We start from the raw sequence: 22,946 nt of genomic DNA on the forward strand, positions 1-22,946 counted from the left end.
GAAAACCTTAGGCCTGCTAATTTCCATCACTTTTGAATGGCAAAAAATGCAACTCAGAACTGCGGTTCCGGCCTCCACATTCGGTCGTCCTAAGGCGGCTTCGGGAACCGACTAAGGAACGCGTCTAAGTCTCGAGCCCGGGTGTCTGCGCGGCATCCCGCCTCGGCTCGAGGTCTGCGGAAAATGCTCACGGCGGGAACTCCGGGGATGCCCGGCCGCCCCCGGCCGCCGATTGATTCCCTTTCCAGGAACGCGCGAGCCCGCCCCCCGCGCGCGGCCACCGATTGGCCAGGACGGCGCCGGCGTGACGTCACGCCCCGCCCCGCCCCGCCGCCCCTCCGGCCCCGCCCCGCGGGGTGGCCTGGCGGTTTGGTCTGGAGCAGCTGAAACCGGTTTGAGCGGAGCCGCTTCCTGCCGCTCGGCGCCGCCGCGGGCTGCCTGGGGGAGCGCTGGCGAGGCGCTGACGGCGGGTGCCGGGCATCTCGGCCCGCGGCCCTCGCTCTTGGGCGCAGCGGTAGCGACGGCGCGGACCCGCGGACCTGGCAGGTGAGGCGGGCCGCCAGAGGCCTGGCCCGGCGCTCGGTACGGGGGCCGCGGCGGCAGCTCACGTGGCGGTGGAGCTGTCAGGGCGGCCCGGCCCGGGACGTGGCGGGGCGAGGGGTGGGCAGGGTGCCCCGGCCCCGGCGGGCACTGCCCACCCCCCTCCCGGGGTGTGTGTGTGTGTGTGCAAACAGCGGCCTGGACCTTGGCGCCCGCACGTCGGTGGGCAGTCTCTGTTTATTCGACTTGTATTGTTTGCTGCCACGATTCCGCTGGCCTGCCTGGTGCTTAGTTCCCCTCTGAAAAATGTGTGAAGTCTCTTCCCTGCAGCAGAAGGCATGGAGCGTAAGACCACCACGAGGAGACGAACTTAAGGAACGAAGAAACACAAATTGGCGCTGAAGTCGTTTGCGTACCCCTAACCCGCAGCGTGTCCCTCGCCGACCACCTCTCGATCCGTCCATAAGTAATTCCCGGTGTTTTGGCAGCTGCTTGTTTTCTGAAATTGCCCAACCGCATAGTGGAAGGCATGCTTGTGTAATTCAGCTGTATTCCAAAAAAAACCCCAAAGTGCCTTCCTGTCCTGGGAAGAGGTTCCAGGAATAGACATCTGTGCTGTCCATGCAGTTTTGGGAGAGCTGCACCTTGTCGCCAAATTTGTACTTTTCCCAGAGCTGTTCGGATTGCCTTGATGACTTCTGCGCCAATGCCCCCCTCCTACCCCACTGCCCGCTTAGAAAGGGAATCATGCATGCGTTCAGTCATGAATCGTAGAGAATTGTTTCATTTTGAGGCCGCCGTGCCGTCTGATGCAGTGATAACGTAGAACAAGATCCAACCAAGCAGGATGTTTCGACCTGATGATTTTTTCTTCATACTGTGCTGTGGGGCTCTCTGTGTGTCCCCAGCAGCTCCCCTCTCCGCTGCCCCTGCATGTGTCTCCATCTTGCTACATTTCTGACAGTTCTGACTTAGCTAAGAAGTGAATACAAGCTATCGGTCCTCTGTCAACTCCTGATGTTCTGGAGTTGAGGAGTGAGTCAGGATGAAGCAAACAGGTCAACCTGCGCATGGCCTCATCTGTTCTGGACCTAAGGACTAGGGAGAACCAGTATTCTGGGCAAAGTAAGATTTAGGAAAAAGTTGTGTTCAGAAAAATAGTGACCACGAAAGAAGTCTTACAGCGGCAGAGTGGGTAAAATTTGATAATTACAGAATGTAGGTTGATGAATCAAATCTTTTTATATGTAACTTCGCCAGGAAAAGTATGTGGGTTATACGTGAAATAATACCAAGACCAAGTGAGATGGAAAACATTTGGAAAAGTTTTACTGCGTTGTTTACAAAGTTGAACAAGGAATTAACCTGAGTGAAATCTCCAGAAACGCTTTCTTTTATAAAAGTCCATTCATGTCTGCATACGTTTGATTAAAATATTGGCTCAACTGTACTGGGGTCAGAATAGTGGGGGGATCCTACGACAGGGTGAACAGAAATGAACTCTGAAAAACCTAGGCATTTCATATATTCCTTATGGCCAGTTATGAGGACCAGAGCTGCTGGCGTCTAAGAAAGAGCAAGACTTGGAAATGGCTTTTTTTTCTTTTTGAAGGAAAACAGAGATGTTCTTTTTGGCCAGAAAAACACACTTTAGCTAAAAATATCTATGACCTCAATTTAGCTCTAAACTAAATGTCCCTGTACCTTTGGTTTGCTTAACTATCCCTTTTGTTCCCCAAGCTGGTAAACCAGTAAGATCATGTGTTGGGATAGTTTATTTGACAAAAAGAATAGAGTAGAATTTATTTTGGCAGATAGTGTAAACTCTGAAGTATTTCTTGAATGTAAATTGCAATGTTATATTTTACTAATTGCTTGTGTCTTTAAAAAACTATTAAAATAGTGTTAAATGCTACTCAAAATCTCAGATAAGAATACTGTTTTATATTTGTCTTCAAAAAGCGCAAAATGGAAGTTATATATAAAACAAATTGAGTTGGTTAAATAACATTTACAGTCAGCTCATACACATAAAAAGGACTAGGATTTTTCATCTTGTTTTGTGTATGTCTGGAAGACCTCCCCCCTCCAAGTTGGGGTGGTTTTTTTGTTTTGTTTTGGTTTGGTTTAGGGTTTTTTGGCTTGTATGGAAGAAGAAGTGTTGGTGAGTGTGTAAATTTTGCGTTCCATGACAGGACAGTATTTTACTTTGTCACTGTTTTGGTGGTAACTGGGTGTCAAAATTGTACATGCCAGTCCTGCACCAGAATTTTGGCCTCTGTCCACGATCAAGTAAACTGGTGTAGGAGCAGCTCCCCAGGCTTTTATTTGGTATAATATTAAATTGTGGGAGGAAGGGGAGTGGAAATTAAATCAGACTATAGGACTTTTGGCAATCCAAGCGGAAAATGATGCTTTGGTGATGTCCAGGGAGGTTTTGTTGGGTGGTATTTTTGTGGTTGTGTATATAGGTTTGTATAGTACCTTTACTGCAGCTGTTTACAGACAAGTTACTATGGCCACTCTTACAAGCAGCCTTAAGATTGAAAGTCAGTTTTAATAATCAGTTGAATTCTTTTATTAAATTTATTGTGTAAGTTCCCCATTTAATGCAGTAGAAATTTAGAGGTAATTTTGTACTAGTTGATTTTAATATATAGGAATAATTATATTTGATTTCCCTAAAATTGGCTGAAGTAGATATTTAAAAGTGATCAAAAATAGTTAAGTACCACCTATGTAATTATGTAGACGAGATGATGTAGTCTTAGTTGAAAATTGTGACAGTAAACACTGGGTGAAAGTAACAATTCTAGGTAGAGATTGAGGTTGGTTATTCAGCAGTTTTGCTGGATGATGGGGCTTTTTGCTGTGTCTTTAAATTAATTCAGTTACGTAAAAGCCAAGCTCTTTTGCTAGCCTTGAGGTTTCTTTATATTACATGAATAATTAAATGTAAGATGGCAGTGTTTCAGTCAACTATTTAATTATTAGAAAAGGATTATTCCTACTCTTAGAGTTATACTCAGATTGATATGTCATGTTAAAGGAGAGCTAATAAGATGTTTGGATTGGTTGACGAAGGGGTAACAATGTAGAGCTATTTTTAGATTTAGAACATTCTTTGCTAGAACTGGATGTATATGCTTTAAATAGATCTTGTTTATTCTTAGACACAGAAAGTGGATTGAGGCATCTTAGAAATTATTTTGATCAAGGACAGGTTTTTCTCCAGCGCACGGTCTTGGGTTTTCTAGCTGAAATAGTAGAGTTATCAAATAGGGAATTCTGTATATAGGTGATATGACACTGACGGGTGGTCTTGCTTAATATGCTTAACATTTGCGTCTTATAATTGATGAAAGTGGGATGATAAATAATACGTAGCTAACATTGAGCCTGGATTCTTGACCTTCATAGCAGCCCCCAATAGATCAGCTTTCTCAAACTCAGCTATATTAATATTTGCAGCTGGGTAATGATTTGTGGAGAGCTCTTCCGTGCACTGCATGTGTTTAGCAGCACTATTGGCCTCTACTGACTAGATGCCAGCAGTATTGCCCCTAGTGAGAACTGCTGCTATAGATCCACCTTGACTTTGAAGTGTAGTTACTGGAGTAGCAGTGTTCATTAAATGCCCATCACATAGTTGTGCATGTATTCATGGTGGGGGGGGGGGGTGGGTACAGAAAAATGAATAGCTGTGAAAATTACCTTATGATTCTTTAAATAATGTATAAATGCAAATAACATTTATGCTGGTAAATTAATGAAATGATGCAGAGTAGGGCCATTGAAATTCTTTTAGGAACACATTGGTTCACATTGGTGAAATTCAGAGGGAGTTGGAGAAATTATGTGGAATATGTTCTACCTTTGTGTAGAGTATGGGTTTTTTCTCTATATAAATTGTGTAACCCATTTTAGAATTGATACTGTATATATTTTTAAAAATCTATTTGTCATCTTCCCTCAGGTACTTAAATTAGGGGATAGTAAACAGATTGGTTTGGGTGGGGAAAACAACCAAGTAATGAAAAATCAACTAAAGAGAAAATGAGGATAGGACATCAAAGGCTTAGGGGTTTAGATTTCTATAAGTAATCAAGCTAATTTCAAGCCAGGGACATGGGGAAGAATATTCTAACTGACATAAATATATTATTGGGAAGACATTTAGAAGCCAAAACACAGGTTATAACGGATACTTAGGAGTTTGAATGAAGTTCAGACTGTAGACAGATAGGCATGGATGTAAGAATCAACAGGATTTGGTAATAGATTGCAGAGTCGAGACTCTAAATTCCAGTCTATAGAACTAGAGTAATGACAGTCCTATGGTTAATACAAAGAAAATCTGAAAAGAATGATTTATGGGGGAGGGGTGTGTTTCATTTTAAGTTATTAGTTACTTAGAAGCAGAATCTCCCTCTTGTTGCAGAACATAACTAGTTTGTTTCAGTGAATGGTACTTAAGTTCTTCAGTTGTTTCCTTGTTATTAAAGTTGAAGGTTACTGAAGTAGAAATCTTTTATTGAGCCAAGTTTTTTTCTATCTGTAGTTTTTTTGTTTTTGTTTTGCTTTTTTTTTCTTCTTCATAACATGAGCCTGGTCTGGAAAGATAGGCTGAGTTCAGACCAGCTGCTTATCAGAAGAGAAAGTTTGTAACAAGAGAATCTTGAATCCTTAAAAAAAATGTTTGGACACACCTGTTTTGCAGTCTTTCTGGCCCATACACACAGACTAGGTTTTAACATTAGGCCCTAAAAATTGCTAGGTACTTCTTAAAAAGTCTTTATATGTAAGTTTTCTGAAACCTTTTGCTCACAATTGAGATGTATTTTGGGTTTTTTGTTTGTTTTTAATTTGTTTCTTGGAGGTAGCTATCTAGAGATAAGATTTTTATATACTGTAAATGACGTTTTCTCTTCTTTCTAGCACAACATTCTAAAATAAATCCATCAGAATGACACCTTCTCAGGTCACCTTTGAAATAAGAGGAACTCTTTTACCAGGTATTGTAAAGTTTTATTTTAAAACAAAATTTTAAGTTAAATGAGCATTTTTCTTATCTGGAATGTCTTAAATATAGAGTTTGTTAATACAGTGGGCCTAATTTTTAGATGAAGATACCTTTAGGGCTTGTCTGATGTCAGAAATGTGCTTGGAGTATAGTAAAGTCATGGAAAAAAAACCATACTTCCCCAAATAGTAAATATCTTAGTCTCATGTTTTCCAAGAAAACTGTGAATGTATTTAATTTTGCATAGACAGTTGGACTATGATTTTTAAGTACTATGAAAATGAGGGAAGTTTTGCTAGTGCAAGAAGTTGGTGAAGTAAAATTAGTTGGCTAAGATAACTTTGTTCCTTTTTTTTTTTTTTTTTTTTTTTTTTTTTTGGCTACTTGTATTTCTTGCTGTCTATTAAAGCAGTGTGAAATAATTTTAGTGTAAGCTAGCAAATCAAAACAGTATCATGCCTGGGATATGGATCTCCTTATTTGATATACTCTGGCTAAACTGACCATTTCTCAAATCTGTTACATTCCTTCCTTCTTTTGGGGGCTTTTTCAGATTATTACCTCTGTCTGTATCTTTGACCTCCCTTCTCCCCTTTAACTATCCTTACTCTAACCCCACATTTAGCTAGGTTAGGATCTCTGTGAAATTCAGAATTTTAGTACCTTTAAGATTTTATTTGAGGAGCACCTGGGTGGCTCAGTTGGTTAAGCATCCGATTTCGGTTCAGGTCATGATCTCACGATTCATGAGTTCAAGCCCCGCATCGGGCTCTGTGCTGGCAGCTCAGAGCCTGGAGCCTGCTTCAGATTCTGTGTCTCCTCTCTCTGCCCCTCCCCCACTTGTGCTCTGTCTCTGTCTCTCAAAAATAAATAAATGTAAAAAAAAGATTTTATTTGAGATTGATAGATTGTAACCACTGTGAAAATTTGACCTTGTGTTCATGCTGAGTGCCTGCACTTAACACAGTACCTGGCCCAGAGCTGGTGTAAAATATGTGTTCAAAGAATGAATGAATGGTTCACTTGTGTATATCCAGCATCTTTGGTATAGCAGCCATCAGAGCAGTTGACAGAGTGTGTGTTTGTCCAAGTTCAAAGTCTTAGCCAAGAAGATCTGGTAAAGCTCCGTCTCTGGGCAGGATTCTGCAGATTAAAGATTGCTAGTCAGCTGATAGGTTGGCTCCTTTGGGTCAAGAGCTCACCTCTAGTCCAGTGTGGAGCCTTCTCTATGGGTAGAAGACTGCAGAAGTGTATTGTACTCTCTCAGGGAATTGTTCACAGGCAGCTTAAACTAGGAGGAGGAGCTTGGGTATACCAGGCAAATGGACCAAGCACAGAATTAGCCACAGAAGGGTCAGCTTGATGAGGGTCTCAATCTTAATGACTAGAGGAAAGATAGTGGCGGATGTGAATGTAGATGAATCTGTAGGTGCAAAAGGGAATATTTGTATTTAGCAACAGTGTTTATCTTTTCTTTTTGTATCAGGGAGGGTAGTGATAACCTAAGTTTACTGCAAAACAAAATCTGGTTACCCTAAAGGATTGGTAAGTATTTTGATGTGAAATCTCTATATGTAACCCCTCTGTGCTTGACAAACATGTATTTAGAACCCCGAAAACTCCTGAAGGACTATCGCACTTGAAACTTTAGTTAAGTTTTAGACAATCCAAGCTTACAGGGTACTCATGCAGGTGGCTGAACCCAACTATAGTTCTCGTTTTACTAGAGTAGTGCCTAGAAGTTACTCAGAATGTGGAGGAGTTTGTCTTGAACTTTGTTCACTTGGGCTCAGTTCATCTTTTTCTTTTATGAATTTTAATTGTAGTAATTCAGAATGTATTGATACATAAGTCAAAGACTTCTTCATACTTCTATCCAAGAAGTTGTAGACTTTTACCGAATATACAAAATTCAGCAAATGTAGGCAATAGCTGTATTTTGGTTTGTCTCTTGATGATAAGTGTTCAGGTAAAGCAGTAGTCATTATTTTAGTAAGGAAAATTAGATTTGTCACACTCTGAGTCTGTTTTGAGTAGTTTTTGTTATATCGCTGCTTTCCCATTGATCATTTTCTTGACATTTAGTGTGTTAATAGCCACTGTTTGTTCCTGGAAAATACTGGTTACTATTTCTCTAGAATACTTAACATGCATTTAGTATTTGCCTTTTTAAATTGGAAGCTGCCTTGAAGGTAGGAACTGATCACTCGGACTGATCACTCTGTCTTCTTGGTGCTTGTTATTGGCTCAGTTAAGGAGTTGAACAAACGAAGGATAGTTCATCCCTACACATCCCTCCTTTTCTTTGGCTTTGGTTCTGTAGAGGTAGGTCAAGTTAAGAACGCAGGGTCCAACACGTCTCTGGTGAGGTTCCTCCATCTGCTAAAGGGGACTCTGTATCCAGGTGATCTAGTGCAACAGACTGTTCTTTTCTTCTTTAAACTGAAATTTGAAACTTTCTTACTTATCCCACTGTAACAGGTTGTTCTGTTTCTTTAGGAGAAGTTTTTGCCATATGTGGAAGCTGTGATGCTTTGGGAAACTGGAATCCTCAAAATGCTGTGGCTCTTCTTCCAGAAAATGAGACAGGTGAAAGGTAAGCAGGAAGACAACAGTTGACAGAGTACTTGTGACATTCACATTATAACTTAGGGGGGTTATAAGATACCTTCGTATAGTTTCCTCTTCTAGTTTTAATTTTTATCAGTTCTCACATGTGCCAAAGAGTGAGGTAGTTGTACAATATTGGTTGTAAACAAACAAGTTTCTCTGTTTCTTAATTTCTACCTCTCAACCATTTTCAGCTTTTGGCTGGTTCTTTTGGTAGTGACTACCATTTTTCTAAATAACTGGCTTATATTGCTATTTCTTTCTTTTTTTTTTTCTTTTTAACTTTTTTTAGGTATTACCTTTTGGCTCTCAGTACATATCTTTTTTTTATATTTTTATTTTATTTTTTAATGTTTATTTTTGAGAGAGAGAGCAAGAGTGAGCACGAGCAGGGGAGGGGCAGAGAGAGTGAGTGAGAGAATCCCAAGCAGGTGCTGAGCTGTAAGCACAGAGCCCGACATGAGGCTGAAACCCATGAACCATGAGGTCATGATCTGAACCGAAGTCAGATGCTTAATTGTCTGAGCCACCTAGGTGCCCCTCTCAGTACATGTTCTTGATAAAAGATCTTATTTTTGCTTTAGCCTATAAAATAATTTTCTGTAGCAGAGAGTGGAACAAGTATGTTAGCTAATGTACCGAAATGAATTCACAACCAATATTAAATACAACACTAAACTTAGCATGGGTGTATTGGTGCATTGCCCTAGGGAAAGGAGGGTCTGGGTACTGGTTTCAGTTCTGTAGTTAACTGTGCTCTTGGGCAGATCTGATTTCTCTAGGCCTAGGTCACATCATCTACACAGTAAAGAATCATGAATGTCGATAAAGGTGGGACTTGTTCAGTTGGGGATATTTGGAAGTGTTATGGGTTGTCGAGATGTTATGTGTGGGAGGTAAGGAGATATGAAATCTTAAATAGTATACAAACACATACAATGGCCTTAGGGAGAAGCACCAGATTGTGTGATTATTAGGCTCAAATTCTGTTTTCCTGTCGAGCAGTGCTACTGAAAATGTGGCCTGTGGGCCAGTGCTAGAGAAAAAGCTTTATTGTCAGTGCATTATGGGAGAAATACAGAAATTAAGAGCAAGCAATGTTTATAGCAATTTGACATTGCTGGGACATTCATGCATGTCACTGTGGATTCATCTCTGTTGTACTGGATACATAGACCAGAAGTGTTGGTTGCAGGACAGGCAAGCAAACAAAAACTGGTCCTTCGCAGCAAATAGTTTGAGGAGCACCAATGGCGAAGCAAAGGAAAATAACAATACAGTATCATAATGTAAGCTAACAAAAAGAAAAAACATCTATAAAACACTCTTCCCTATTTGTCATTAGTGTAATACATTTTTCAGCCAATTCTCAGCTTTTTTTTTTTTTAATGTTTATTTTTGAGAGAGAGAGAAATAGTGCAAGTTGGGGAGGGGCAGAGAGAGAGGGAGACAGAGAATCCAAAGCAAGTGAAGTTTTATTGGTAAATACTGGGATCACAGAGGAATGAGATGTTCATTCCTGTTTAGTGGCTGGTTTTTCCTCCAGTTTCAGATCAGCCATTCTGATCTGAAGTAAAACCTCATGTCTTTCTGAACTTGTTCCTAAAACACAACTCTGCTCTGGATGCTTGAGCTGCCCTGTCACCTGTCTTAAGTCCCTTTCCGCCAACCTGGCCAAAATTATGTGAACAGACAACACTTAACTACATAACTTCAAGGGACCAGCCACTTTTGCCTTACTGAAGTACACTGAAATGTAATTGATTTATATATGTAGATAAACAGTGTTTCACATGAAGGAAAGAAGATGATGATGATACAAGATGATAGAAAAGACATTTGCCTTGGACACCATTCTTGTATTTTAGAAGAGCGTTTGTTTGGATTTCAGTGTGCTCTGCATTTTTGTTTTTTAAGTAAACTTCAGCCTAGCATGGAGCCTAATGCAGGGCTTGAACTCATGACCCTGAGATTAAGAGTTGGCCGCTGAACCCACTGAGCCACCCAGGTACCCCCTCAGTGTGGTCTGCATCTAAGCTCTCTGTACCTCTTTTTTTAGAATCTCTTAAGCCTCTCCATACCTACAGGCTATTAGGATTTTTTTTTTCAACTTAAAGATAATTTGAAGGTTGTAGTATTGTTTTCTAATAATGCAGAAAATGTGGGTCACTTGTGGTTTATTTGCTCTTGTAGATTTTATAGTATTTTGGGGCAGGATATGAGGGGGCTATTCAAAATCAGGCAGGTATACTAGACATCATTGTCCCTGTGTCCTCCCTTTTCTTGAATTTCATCAGATTATGTTCATTTTTTATGTCACTGAACAGTTCTGGTTCATTTTTAACTTTGCAACCTTTATTTAAGGGAAATGGAGTAAAAAATTCATTCTTTGTTCTCCCCATCTCTTTTCATTCAGTGGTTCTTAACCAGGGGTGCACATTAGATCCACTTGTGAGGGCTTTAAAAAATACACGTCTAGATCCTACCCCTGGGCAATGAGGAATAAATAATACTTGAGAGAGGGGCCCAGCACATTTTTCAAAGCTTCCCACTAATTTTATTGTACACATGGGGCTAGTTTCACATAGTCCGGCTGACTATGAATGAAATAGTATTAGAGATTTGCTATTTTTTTTGGAGCAGAGGTGAGAGAGAATTTCACCTCAGAGTTGGTAGAGTCTGCCTGGGGTGCTGTGTTGAAAAGATTCTGAGGCTTACCAGGGAAAAGTAGTGGGGCACGTATGCCAAGCATTTGCTATTCTCGTTTTATAGCAGTGCTTCTCAACCAACCTTACGTGTTCAGATACTCTGTGAAGTTTGATCAGACGCCACATGACCAGGCTCCACCCAGACCTATGAAATCAGAGTCTCCTAGGGTGGAGCCAAGGCATATGTATTTTATTGCTACCAGATGAATCTAATTGTTGACCATGGGTGACAGCTGGTTGTGGATATTTTGTTAGGAACCAGGATTGAGTCAGAGTGAGGATAATGCCCTAAAGCCTGTCTTGGAAGAGCCAGGTGGGGAGCTGTGCTAGCCATCTGGTGTCATGGAAGAACGTTTGGAGCTGCTGTTTATTCACCGAACTATTCATGCTGAATTAAGGTTTGGGTAACGGCCTATGATGGTGGCTCTCAAACTTAAGTGTTCATCATCAGAGTCACCTGGAGGGTTGTTAAATTACAGATTGTTGGACCCTCCTCCAGAGTTTCTAATTCAGTAGCTCTAGGTGTGGCCTGAAAATTTGGATTTCTAACAAGCTCCAAGGTGATATTGATGGTCCTTGGGTCACACTTTGGATACCACTGGTCTATAACTGGAAGGTAAAAGTCAGTTATCATCATGAATTGTAGTGATTTCTTTCACTGTTGAGTCAAAACTTTTGAACAGCAATAGACTATGTTAGCGTAGCATTGTTTGGAGGAAGACGTTGAGTTGAGACAAGTAAGATACAGATACTGATTGCTTGGCTAGGGGAATGAATAGCCAGAGGCTGGGCGGGACAGTCAGAACAAGGGACAGTTGGGAACATGAGTATAGCTTGCCTGCCTCAGCCCTAAAGCCTCTTAGGCCTGTAACATCTCTGAATAGGTGGCAAGTCAGAGAAGATTCTGACTCTGGCTTCCACCTTTGGGCTACTTTTTCTGTTTGGAACACTCTGGCTCTTTTATGGCTGATTCCTTCTCATCACATAGGACTCCTGTCAGACAATTCTTCCTCATTGAGGCTTCTCCTCCAAAACCTCCTGTCATGTCAGAAAGGTCAAGCAGCCTTACTGCGTATGTTTGGTTATTTGTCTACCTTCGCAAGAAAGCAGTCTGCTTGAAGATAGGGCTCTTTCTGCCTTATTCATCACCGTGTTCCCAGTGCCTGGTGCAGGGTAGGCCTGGAGTAAAATTTTGTGTGGGAATAAATAAATGCTGTTGGTCACAGACCTTGCTTGAGGGATTTTATGAATTGTGAAGTTTCTGTGCACTTTAGCTTCGTCTTAATGCTGCTGCTCTAATTCTTTTTTGTCACAGCATGTTATGGAAAGCAACCATTATACTCACTAGAGGAGTATCAGTTCAGTACCGCTACTTCAGAGGGTGCTTTTTAGAACCAAAGGTATGTTTTCTTTATCTAGTTTCCAGTTTCGTTAACAAACTTACTTCTTTCAAAAGCAACTAATTTAAGTTTGGAAACATTCAAAGTAATATGAGTTTGGATCAAATAATGAAAACAGAACTCTAGCTTAATAATATTTTAGTACTAAAAATCAAGGAAGTAGCCACTTCAGAGGCAGACGATGTCTGCAGTGGAGTTTTAAAAGACTAATAGTAAGTATCTTCTGCAGTATTCTTGTTATGAAATTGGTTTTAATGATAAGTGAATGTTGTCAGTAGCTGTACATTTTCTGTTACTTTTGTAAACCTGTTAGTAACCAGTTACAAGGGTTTTCTTTTTGTTTCATTTTTTTAATCCTTATGTGGTATGAATACATTTGGAGGAATATATAGCCAGCTTTGAGTAATTCTTTAAAAAAATTATTTCATAACAGCCATCTCTCAGTGGCTGCGTTGTTTTAACTCCTATCAAAACTGAAGTCGTTCCTCTTTAGATTTTTTCAACGATGGTGTTGATAGATTAGGATCTTTTCTGAAGGCTTTTGGAATATCTGTTAAACCTAATCTGCTTGCTCACAATGATTTATTATTTGGGGATTGTTTTCATATTTGGAAAAGAAAAAAAAATTGATTCTTCCCTCTTATTTTAAAGATGCTTATTTCCTGAAAGGATTCTTTTCCTTCAGATTTTTATCTTTGAGCACACTTGGGCTGCATGTGAACAGGGGTTTAGGCAGGAGTCTAGGAAGCAAAACATGGAATAACCTTTTTAAAAGTTTTATTTCCCTTTGGGATCATTTAATACTTGTTACATGTGAAAAAATGCAAGCAGCCACTGTTAGCTCATTCTTTTAGCCACCATTACAGAAAAGAAAACTGACAAAGCCACTTCAGCTGTCTTTTGCACCTATTACGTTTCTTACTCCAAGAATATATTGTAAATACTCAGTGATTAAAACTACATTATGGTTGATCATTGTGTTGGCTTATCTTGACAATAGTCTCATTTTAATGACTTAAAAGATCGTTTATTTGGCATAGGGGTTATGCATTGTGGCAAAGTTTTTTAGTATAAATTGAACAGTTGTGCAGGGACAGTAGGTCATAACACTCGTATCATCGAAGGTTTATTTGAGGATCCTGGTATGTGAAATTTGTAATATGTGAAATCAACTAAATTTTACTTACAGGGGTATTTGGACAAGAAAAATCATGAGTCTTTTGGGTGTAGTTTTCTAAAGTAAGACTATTGTCAACATGGATCAAATTAAGCCAACAGTATTTTTCCTCTTCATTAAAAATGTAACCAAAAGCAGCAAATCAGTCCAAATTGCCTTTCTGAAAAAATTGGCAAGAAGTCTGCTTACAGTAAAAAACAAGTTTTTCCCCTTGTAATACTTGCAAAAGTTCACAGTATGTGTTGGTGAGTGTGTTTCTTTAAGTAGGTGCTCTGTATCGTGTACACATGTACCGTGTGATGCAGGGGCTGCCATGGTAAGTATGTTTTTCATGGACTAGAGTAAATAGCTACATAAAATCCCATGCATTATAGCTACAGGGTTTTTTTTCCCACATGCCAGCTTAAAGTGACACTTCCTTTCTTTTAAAAGTTGGTGGCGCTTTTTAAAGTGAAACATTTTAAATAGAAATAATTATGAAACTTTGTCTCCATTGTGCATTGTCAAATGATAAAACTAATGTGCAAAGAGCCTTAAACTGTAAAATGATACAAGCTATTAGGATATATATTTTATGAATATAAAGGATGATAGGAAAGCAAAGTAATTATGAAACATTGAAAATCTGAAACATTGAAAATCTGAAATGAGTAATGAGATTAATTTTGCTGAGTCACAAGTTTTAGGAGGTAGTCTACCCAAGCATTTGTAGAGCCTAAGCTAGAAATCTTGTGATCTTGTCACTTGACCTTCATATTTCAGTTTCCTAATTTATAAAATGAAAGGCTTGAACTATAGATTTCCTAGGTCCCTTCCATTGCTAAAATTTTATTGCAAATAAATAAAATTTTACCATTCATGCTTTTTCGTCCATTTTTGCTCTTTCTAGCATATTCCTTTTAGATTAGAGGTTAAGAGTCTTGAAATCCCTTTTCTCTCAATTTTTCATGGCTAGCTATTCTCTTTCACTTTGTAGAATTCTAATAACATGTTAATAATGTTGAATTTTAAAATAATGTCATGTGACAAATCAAAATATTATCTTAAACGTAGCACACAAAGGTGGTAGATATTCCTGGAATGAAAACACGGGTGTGAGTCTGCAGATGGTCCATTAATTTCACATCTTCACCTAAGATGATTTTTCAGTGAACATGTAACATTTTTTTATCCGTGTCTGTCCCTCTATATTTGTGGCTGGAAATAGGAATGTAACCTTATACTGAAATGTTACCCAATTTTTTATTATATTGTCTTAGAGATTTTTCCTTCATTTCAGTGGAAATAGCTATTTTTCAGGAACTCATCTGCTTCTGATTTTTATAGGTGTTAATGTTTACTCATAATTAGGTCGTTACAATCTCTTACTTTGTTCTTAATCTCCCTAGATTTTTGTTTAAATCCTGTAACAAAAGAATCATCTGTGATAGGCACCCGATTGTTTATTTTTGCAGTAGCCCAGATTCTTGTTTTGTATAGTAGTTTTCTTAATAAAATTTTCTTGGATGTGAAATACCTTCACCTGTTAACCTCAAATTTGAACCATCTCAGAAATGTCTGTCTGCCTCGCTTTCTTCACTTCATGCTTACTTACCCATAGGTGACCATTTTCCTATTGGTCTTATTAAAAATAATTACTAAATAGCTATAGGTCTAGCCTCTGCCATCATAGATAAAAATTGCTCAGAACCCCTTTTTATATGCATCTTTTTTTTTTTGATTTTTCAAAATGTGGAAAAACAATAGTCAATAAAGTTTTAGAAGTTTACATTTGCATTTTTCATATTTGAAAGCAGCGATATTGCATGACTAGTTGATAATTTTGCTACATGGTTTGTTCAGAACAAAACAGACCAAAAACCTCAGTCTGCATGTTGTTTCTCTCCATGCTTTTGATATTGCTGAGTGGTGTCAGTCACTGTTTAAGAAAGCAGTCATTATACTTTTTTCTTTCTTTTCAGAAATAGATTATTGGTATTTTTGTTAATATGTATGTTTGGAAACATTTCAGCAACTATCTGATTTAATATATGCTAAATTATGAAACAACTATCAGTAATGGAATACTGTCTTGGACTGATGATGTTATTTTTTTCTTCAAAGATCCACGTACACTTGACTCCAAAGTACTTAAAATTGTGGCAGCCTTTTACAGAATGGAACTGTTCTTTTTTTTTTAAGATCTTGAAGAATGAGTTTATTACAGTTAGCATATTAAAAAAGATTGCATGTTTTGGGGTCATTACTGAGATTTTTAATTTCCCAGTGCTTAAGTCTTAAATTTCTTAAGAATTTCAGTAAGCTAAAATTTAAGATTACCTTCTAAAGTTTAATAAAGTAGTCACAACAATTTTGAAAGTTCAGTGTATTTTGAAACTTGGTGGATTTTTTTCTATATTGTAACATTTTGTTGTACCAACCAACATGGATTTGTAGTGTGAACGCTTGTATACACAATAAGTCACCTGTTGAATCAGCTCTTTGGACTGCTCCTCAAATGGTCCATTCTGTCAAGCCTAGGTTATTTTATGCTGGGAGTAGTGGTTTGCTACTAAAGCAGATGAGGGTGGAGTTATTAACATATTATTAAAATATGTTCTTTATCATATATATTTTATCCATAGGGCTATTCTTACGTGATTAAATGTAGATATTGTAGCCAACACTTTGTAAAGTTCCCCCCACACACACCTGAATTAATACAAAAACAAACTCTTCTATCCACTTCTTATCCCTGCTGATATTTAATATTATGTTCCTGGCACCCTTTGAAGTCACCTGTGGTTTAGTAACTTCTATAAGACTGTAGATGGCACCATCTTTGTAGCAAAGAGGGTATTTTCTGGGAAGGAGGGCATGCAGGGGAACTGAGAAGAATGGAGGAAGGGAATACGTTAGATCTTTCTGGCTGCTGTTTATTGCTAAGAAACATTGTTCCCTTTTTGATATATACATTTGCATCATCTTTTGAGGATTAGAAAGTTTGATGTTTAAAACAAATACAGAAAAACGTGATAGGGAAAAGTTGTAGTAAAAAATGTCTAGCGGATGTAGGGTTAAATGTATCTCCTTTTTTATTTTTTATTTAGTGGAAATGAAATTCACCATAGATGAATAGTTTCACATTAAAAAAAAAATTCACGAACATCTGCCCAGTCTACCAGTTCATAAGTGAACCCTTAAAACAGGGAGGTATTCAGCTAGAGAAAATAAGTATTTGCTATATTATCCCAGCATTAATGATTTGAATGAATACCTAATGCTATTTTAGTTTTCAAGTTCAAAAGTTTGCAAGTTTTAAAAAAGATTTCAACCTCTGGTTATTTTTAAGTGGCAGAATTATCTCTTGTGTTTAATTATTTTCTGTGCCTAATTTGTCTCATGCTCATTTGTTCTCATTTGGCACATTTATTACTCATCAATATTGAAATTCTATAAAATGATATAGAAGAGTATTTAATGTTATCTAAAAGTGTACAGTATATAGAGTGAAACTTATATGTTCTGTGCTTTTTAAGAGTATGCTTAGGAAAGGGCTTGAAGATTATGTATGACAACATTGACAGTGATTATCCCTAAGTGGTATGATAATGAATGATTTGTTTTTTCTTTTTGCTTCTTTATATTTTATTAAATGTCTTCTGAAGATGCGAAAAGAAGAGAAATTGAAAATACCTTATGAAGTTACAGTTTGAAATTTTGCTTCTAAAATGTGTACTTAAGGGTTTTGGCACATAAGTTTAGTCAATTTTTTTTTAATTAAAGGGAAATTAGGAAACAGTACTTCAGGCCTTTAGGTGTTGATAGTTCGTTTTTTTTTTAATTGCTGTAGATATTAACACATAAAGCTTTATTTTCTTTTTTTTGTAAGAGAGCTTGATAACAGAAGACAATATTAGTTGTCACACTGTATGAGTTTATAAACTCTAAGGCATAGAGTAAAACTAGATGTTAGTTCCCCTTTTATCAAACTTACTCTTCAAAGTTACACATGTACATGTCTTCTATTTTAGGGTTTTCTGTGCTTTTTAGAAACACTGGTTTCTATGAGAAATCTTACGTTCTTCTTGCTATTTACTTACTATAATAAAGCACTTTATTCCCTCTAGTTCCTTGAGTAACTTGTGATCATTGATCCTGAAGTACTTGTACCTACTGTTCCTACTATCACAGTTTAGGCTTTTTCCAAACACTTGGAGAGTTACTTACGATGAGCTACTTTATTCCTTGACTGCTGCCTAAATTATATTTGGTGTTAGTTTAACTTAAGACAGAACATCAGCTAAAGATGAAAATTTTTTAAAAATATTTTGAATATTGTAGGCAGATTTAAGAATAAGGTTAAGATGGTTTTATGTGCCAGTTTCATCTCATTTTTCTCTGTTTACTGCCTCACCCTCATTTTCTTCTAGCACTCATCATGTTTTGTGACCTGGTACATTCCTGATTTCTGGCATATAACATTGATAAATAACAAGATGAATCTCTTGGTTTCATATTTAGTATAAGACTTAGGCCACAAACATCTAATGGAGTCATGGGTAGAAAATAAGATCTAAGAAATTATTGCAGACGTTTAACTTTTAAATTGCAGACTATCGGTGGTCCATGCCAAGTCATAGTTCACAAGTGGGAGACTCATCTACAACCACGATCAATAACCCCTTTAGGTATGGGCATTAACTGCATCTGTTTGAGGCATATGCATTAAAGTTACTAATATGCTGCACAATGGCTTAGTGGGATTTAATAAATTTTTATTCTAAAGTTTAAGGTCAATGCATTGTCAGTACTGCAAATTTCACTTAGCATATCATGGATCTTTTAAAACTAAACAGTTCTTAATTGCCTTTCTTTATAAACTTTGTTAGAAATGCTTGCCAAGTTATTTGGGGGGTGGTTAGATTGATTTATTGTGGAATATTTATTTTCATTTGGAGTAGTTACAGAGTTTGTAAAATACCATTCTTCTTGACTGAGCATCCATGGCTTTGATTACTTGCTCAGAGAGCTTCAGAGAACATTTGAGGAAAGAATTAATCCAAAACAAAGATTCTTAAATTTTTAACTTTGAATAGTAAGAGCAGTAGAATAAGTTATCCTATTTATTGTGTTTTGTTTTGTTTTGTTTTTAACTAGTAAGTACTTGAATAAGCTTGTATGATTCTGAAATCGCATTCAGATTTCTTGGTGGTAGCAGACGTATTTTCCTCCTAATTTACTTAAATACCTGCTGGCTATGTTTAAATGGATAATCAGTTTTGTTTTGTTTTTTAAACATCATTCAGTTTTCTTGTGCCTAAAAATGGCATTTCTCTTCATACAAGTATTTTTGAATTTTCTTTTCCATACTGAGATTATAAAATTTGAAGTTCATTTCACATACGTAAATTCCCCACTTGGATTCATCTGTAAATTGAGTCAGTGCTGAAAACTGTTTCTTTTAGTTTCTAGAGAGAATTAGCACTTAAAGATAATAAATGGCTTGCTAGTAGCTATCTTAGATTAGAAAGTAGTGAGAGATCCTGCTTTACCCTGTGGCAAGGGCACATCTTTGTTTAAACAGATATTTCATTCCATCCTCTTTATTGGATTTTCTTTTTTTGTTGTAATACATTTTTGATAGTATATTTAGAATTTTCATGATAGTGTACTTTAGAATTATAATAGTCCCATACTGAGGTTGGAAAATAATTAGGTATTAAAGATTAAAAAATAATTTGCGTTTGGAAGCATCTTGCCGTTAAATATATATTTACTTATTGTGAGAAGTGAGATGTTTGTTTCTGGTCTTCTAAAAATTAATGTTATACTTTTAGAAAACATAACTTCTAAACTTAAGAGCTGCGTGAAATCTACCAAGAATCTTTATTGGAAACTATCACACTTATTTTAAGGAATATATCAGACTTACGTTTATCGTAAAACTGGGAAAGGAAGTAGAAGGGGAGATAGCCTTTTACTCAAGAGGGTGGGGCTTACCAGCTTTTCTTACTTAGCTGAAATTTCTGTTAGAAGGGAATGTGCTAGCACTTATTCTTTTGGTAGTTCCTCACAGCTCTGTATACGCAGGTAAGTTTGTGCTGTTTGTAAAGCTTGTAGCCGGCTATAGAGAATAGTTGGGGTTTGAGGAGAATTACCTTTTAGATAAGTTCAGAATATGCACTACATAAGAATAAGCATTTTAATTGTGCCAAGACCTTTGGTTTAAACAATCAGCCGGGAGATACTATTGTCCAGCAGCCTGTCTCATAAATTGGTGGGTGCAAAGGTTTGCCCCAGAGCCTCCAGAGCACCTCTCTGAGGAGTTTTCTTTCTCTTCTTGTAACACCACGAATCATCACCAAGTTTGTAAGCATTTTTACCGTTTGAGAGTCTCCTTAAAAGGGAATTCTTTATTGAGGGCTACAATAAATATGCTTATTCACTTTGGGCTGCTTGTAAATTTTAGATTTAATATTTTTAAAAATCCTTAAGGTGGGTGATTTCTCAGTTGTTCACTCTGTATACATCATGAATTTTAACTAAGTTTTTTTATTTTCCTTCAATTCTAGAAAGTGAAATTATTATTGACGACGGACAATTTGGAATCCACAGTAAGTGAGACTGAGTTTTGAAGATCTTTACTACTGATAATTGAGATGTTACTTTACATTTCATTGGAAACAGCACAGGGAACTATGACAGAGCATGATATTGAAAACAGAGACTAGATCCAAGAAACAAGTACATTCTGTTAAGTAATAGTTTCCAATATAATTCTTAAACTTTAAAATTTTATCCTTTCGGTTTGTATTTGACTGGTGACTTTGGGTATATGAGTTAATGTACTTAACTTGAAAGTATTATACCTAACTGTTAATATATCATCACTTTTTGACATTTATGTTTGATATTAATGTTTCTAAATGTTCTAAACTCTTCAGCTAAGTTTGTGCATTTTGTGTATGTGTATATGCATTTACAGTAAGATCCAGATTAAACAAAATGTTCCAGTAATTCTCCTGAGATTTTTAACAATTAACTTACAGTATAGTAGACAACGCTTTTTCTTCTGAATATGTTGAAAATGTTACACATTCATATATTTTTTTGCTTCAATAAATACTTCATCCTGAGGGTTTAAGTTGTCTTCAATGACTGGAATTCTCACAGTATAATAGCATTATCATGCTAAACTGCATTTTTATTTTAGAACCTATACTGTAGAAGTCAAAGATAGAAGCGGGGGGGGGGGGGGGTGGTGAGCAGAATGTGTGCTTGCAGTGACTGTGAACCAGAGATAAATTGCTGATCCTAGATACTTGTGTTTATGCATTTCAAAAATATACATGCTTTGACAGTATTTGGATAGGAATTTAACTTCTTTTCCTTAATTTTATTTGGGATTACTGTATTTATATTACATTGTAAGGTAGCCTAAAATACTTGAATAGCTTTAGCATGTAGTGTTTTAGAGTATTGTCTTCTTTATTTACAAAAGATTATATTTTTATGTCACATGTTTTAGAGAGCTTGGTTTATGGAGTAGTTTTCTCATGTCCTTAACTATAGTGCATGACATTACATCCCTCTATTGTATGTTAGTTACTATGTGTAGTTATAAATGTATGGCATTTCTTTCCTCCTTTGTAGTTGTTATTCTCTTAAAACTCAGCTTAAGTTAGCTTTCAGGATGAAAAGCCATTTCTCCAACTTTGTCCATTTCTGAGAAGAGTTTAAAATTAAAAAGGATAATGGTTTCTCTTTATTTTTAAGATTTGAAAATTATTAAACCTTTTAAAGTTATACCTAAAGGAAAAGGTTTCTTCTTTTTTTTTTTCAAGTCCTGTTGATAAAAAAAACAAAACAAAACAACTCACGTTCAGAACAGTTGGTAACTCTCTGGTATTTATGAAACTTTCATTACATATGTTACCAAGAAATTTCAAGTTAAATAATGCTAACACAGTGTTACCATGATCATGCAATTTATTTATGGCAGAAAATATAAATGTGAGAATACACAATTCACTCACAGTTTTGTCCTTACCTTCTCATGTTTGGAGCTTCAGCTGTAGTGATATGACTAGTTTCACCTGCATAGCTCATGTGAAGCTTTGCAAGTGTGATCCCCAGTGAAACAGCTGCTAGGTTAGAGATATTTGGAACATATATTCTTCCAGAAATAGATTTGTATAACTTCGATAATGGATTCAGTGAGAATTTACTTAAGTTTAAATTTAATTTACGTAAGTTGTTACATATGGTTAGTTGTTAATATTCATTTAACTTTTTTCCCCTTAATATAAAAGTGTTTTTCAGTGATAAATTTAAGACTATCTCTGTGTTTGCTTTGGAGAGAACTTCCAGTGATATATAACTTGAGTGTATTAAAATGTGAACATGAACTAGAATTATCAACGTGTGTTGTACTTAACAGATTGCTTCAAAACATATGTATAATAATTACTGTTTTCATATTTACTCTGCCAGATGGTGTTGAAACTCTGGATTCTGGATGGCTGACATGTCAGACTGAAATAAGATTACGTTTGCATTATTCTGAAAAACCTCCTGTCTCAATAACAAAGAAAAAATTAAAGAAATCTAGATTTAGGTATTGCAATGTGTGTATGTTACTTAGACCATTTGTTTTTACTAATGCTGTAGATTTCTTTTTTTTTTTTTTTTTTTTTTAATGTTTATTTTTGAGAGAGAGAGTGCACGCACGTGAGAGGGGGACGGGTAGAGAGAGACACACAGAATCCAAAGCAGACTCCAGGCTCTGAGCTGTCAGCACAGACCCCGACATGGGGCTCAAACTCATGAACTAGAGATCATGACCTGAGACAAAGTTGGACACTTAACTGACTGAGCCACCCAGGTGCCCCGACCCATTTGACTTTTAGCCTTTAAGTGTATAAACTAAGAACATAACACACTTATAGATAATGTTACATTTTCTAATTGAAGGGTCTTGTAAGAGTGAACTGCCTCCCTGACTCAGATTGTTACAGTTAAACATACTAGTCTTTTTTTTTTTTTTTTTTTTTTATGTTTATTTATTTTTTGAGAGAGAGAGAGACCAAGCATGAGCAGGGAAGAGGCAGAGAGAGAGAGGGAGACACAGAACCCAAAGCAGGCTCCAGGCTCCAAGCTCCAGGCTCCAGGCTCCAGGCTCCAGGCTCCAAGCTGTCAGCACAGAGCCCGACATGGGGCTTGAACCCACAAACCATGAGATCATGACCTGAGCCAAAGTTGGACACTTAATCAACTGAGCCACTCAGGTGCCCCACTTCTCTTAGTCTTAACTGCTAAATTTGAAACCAGAAAATTTTGGTTTTATATAGATAAGTGATTTCCAAGTGTATGTATCTTTGTAGTTTCTACTATTTAAAATTTCTTAGTGTTGCAGTATTTAAATTTGCCATTTGAACCCTGCGTTGGGCTCTGTGCTGACAGCTTGGAGCCTGGAGTCTGTTTCAGAGTCTGTGTTTCCCCCTCTC

The 22,946-nt window shown here is 37.3% G+C and overlaps 1 protein-coding gene across 2 annotated transcripts in view; it reads left to right on the plus strand.

Annotated features, from left to right (window-relative positions):
• The first annotated feature begins 368 nt into the window (after positions 1-368).
• Positions 369-22,946, plus strand: part of GPCPD1 (glycerophosphocholine phosphodiesterase 1) — a 47,738-nt gene continuing 25,160 nt past the window's right edge. Inside the window, exons 1-7 of one of the 2 annotated variants that reach the window (XM_058684957.1) lie at positions 369-546; positions 5,479-5,555; positions 8,063-8,159; positions 12,197-12,281; positions 18,053-18,128; positions 20,013-20,054; positions 21,934-22,057. In XM_058684957.1, the coding sequence (XP_058540940.1) occupies positions 5,507-5,555; positions 8,063-8,159; positions 12,197-12,281; positions 18,053-18,128; positions 20,013-20,054; positions 21,934-22,057 (473 nt within the window). In that variant the 5' untranslated portion in view covers positions 369-546; positions 5,479-5,506. The remainder of the gene's footprint in view (positions 547-5,478; positions 5,556-8,062; positions 8,160-12,196; positions 12,282-18,052; positions 18,129-20,012; positions 20,055-21,933; positions 22,058-22,946) is intronic. The other variant, XM_058684956.1, reaches the window with a different exon arrangement.

This window comes from Neofelis nebulosa, chromosome 9 (genome assembly GCF_028018385.1).
Source record: "Neofelis nebulosa isolate mNeoNeb1 chromosome 9, mNeoNeb1.pri, whole genome shotgun sequence".
NCBI lineage: Eukaryota > Metazoa > Chordata > Mammalia > Carnivora > Felidae > Neofelis > Neofelis nebulosa.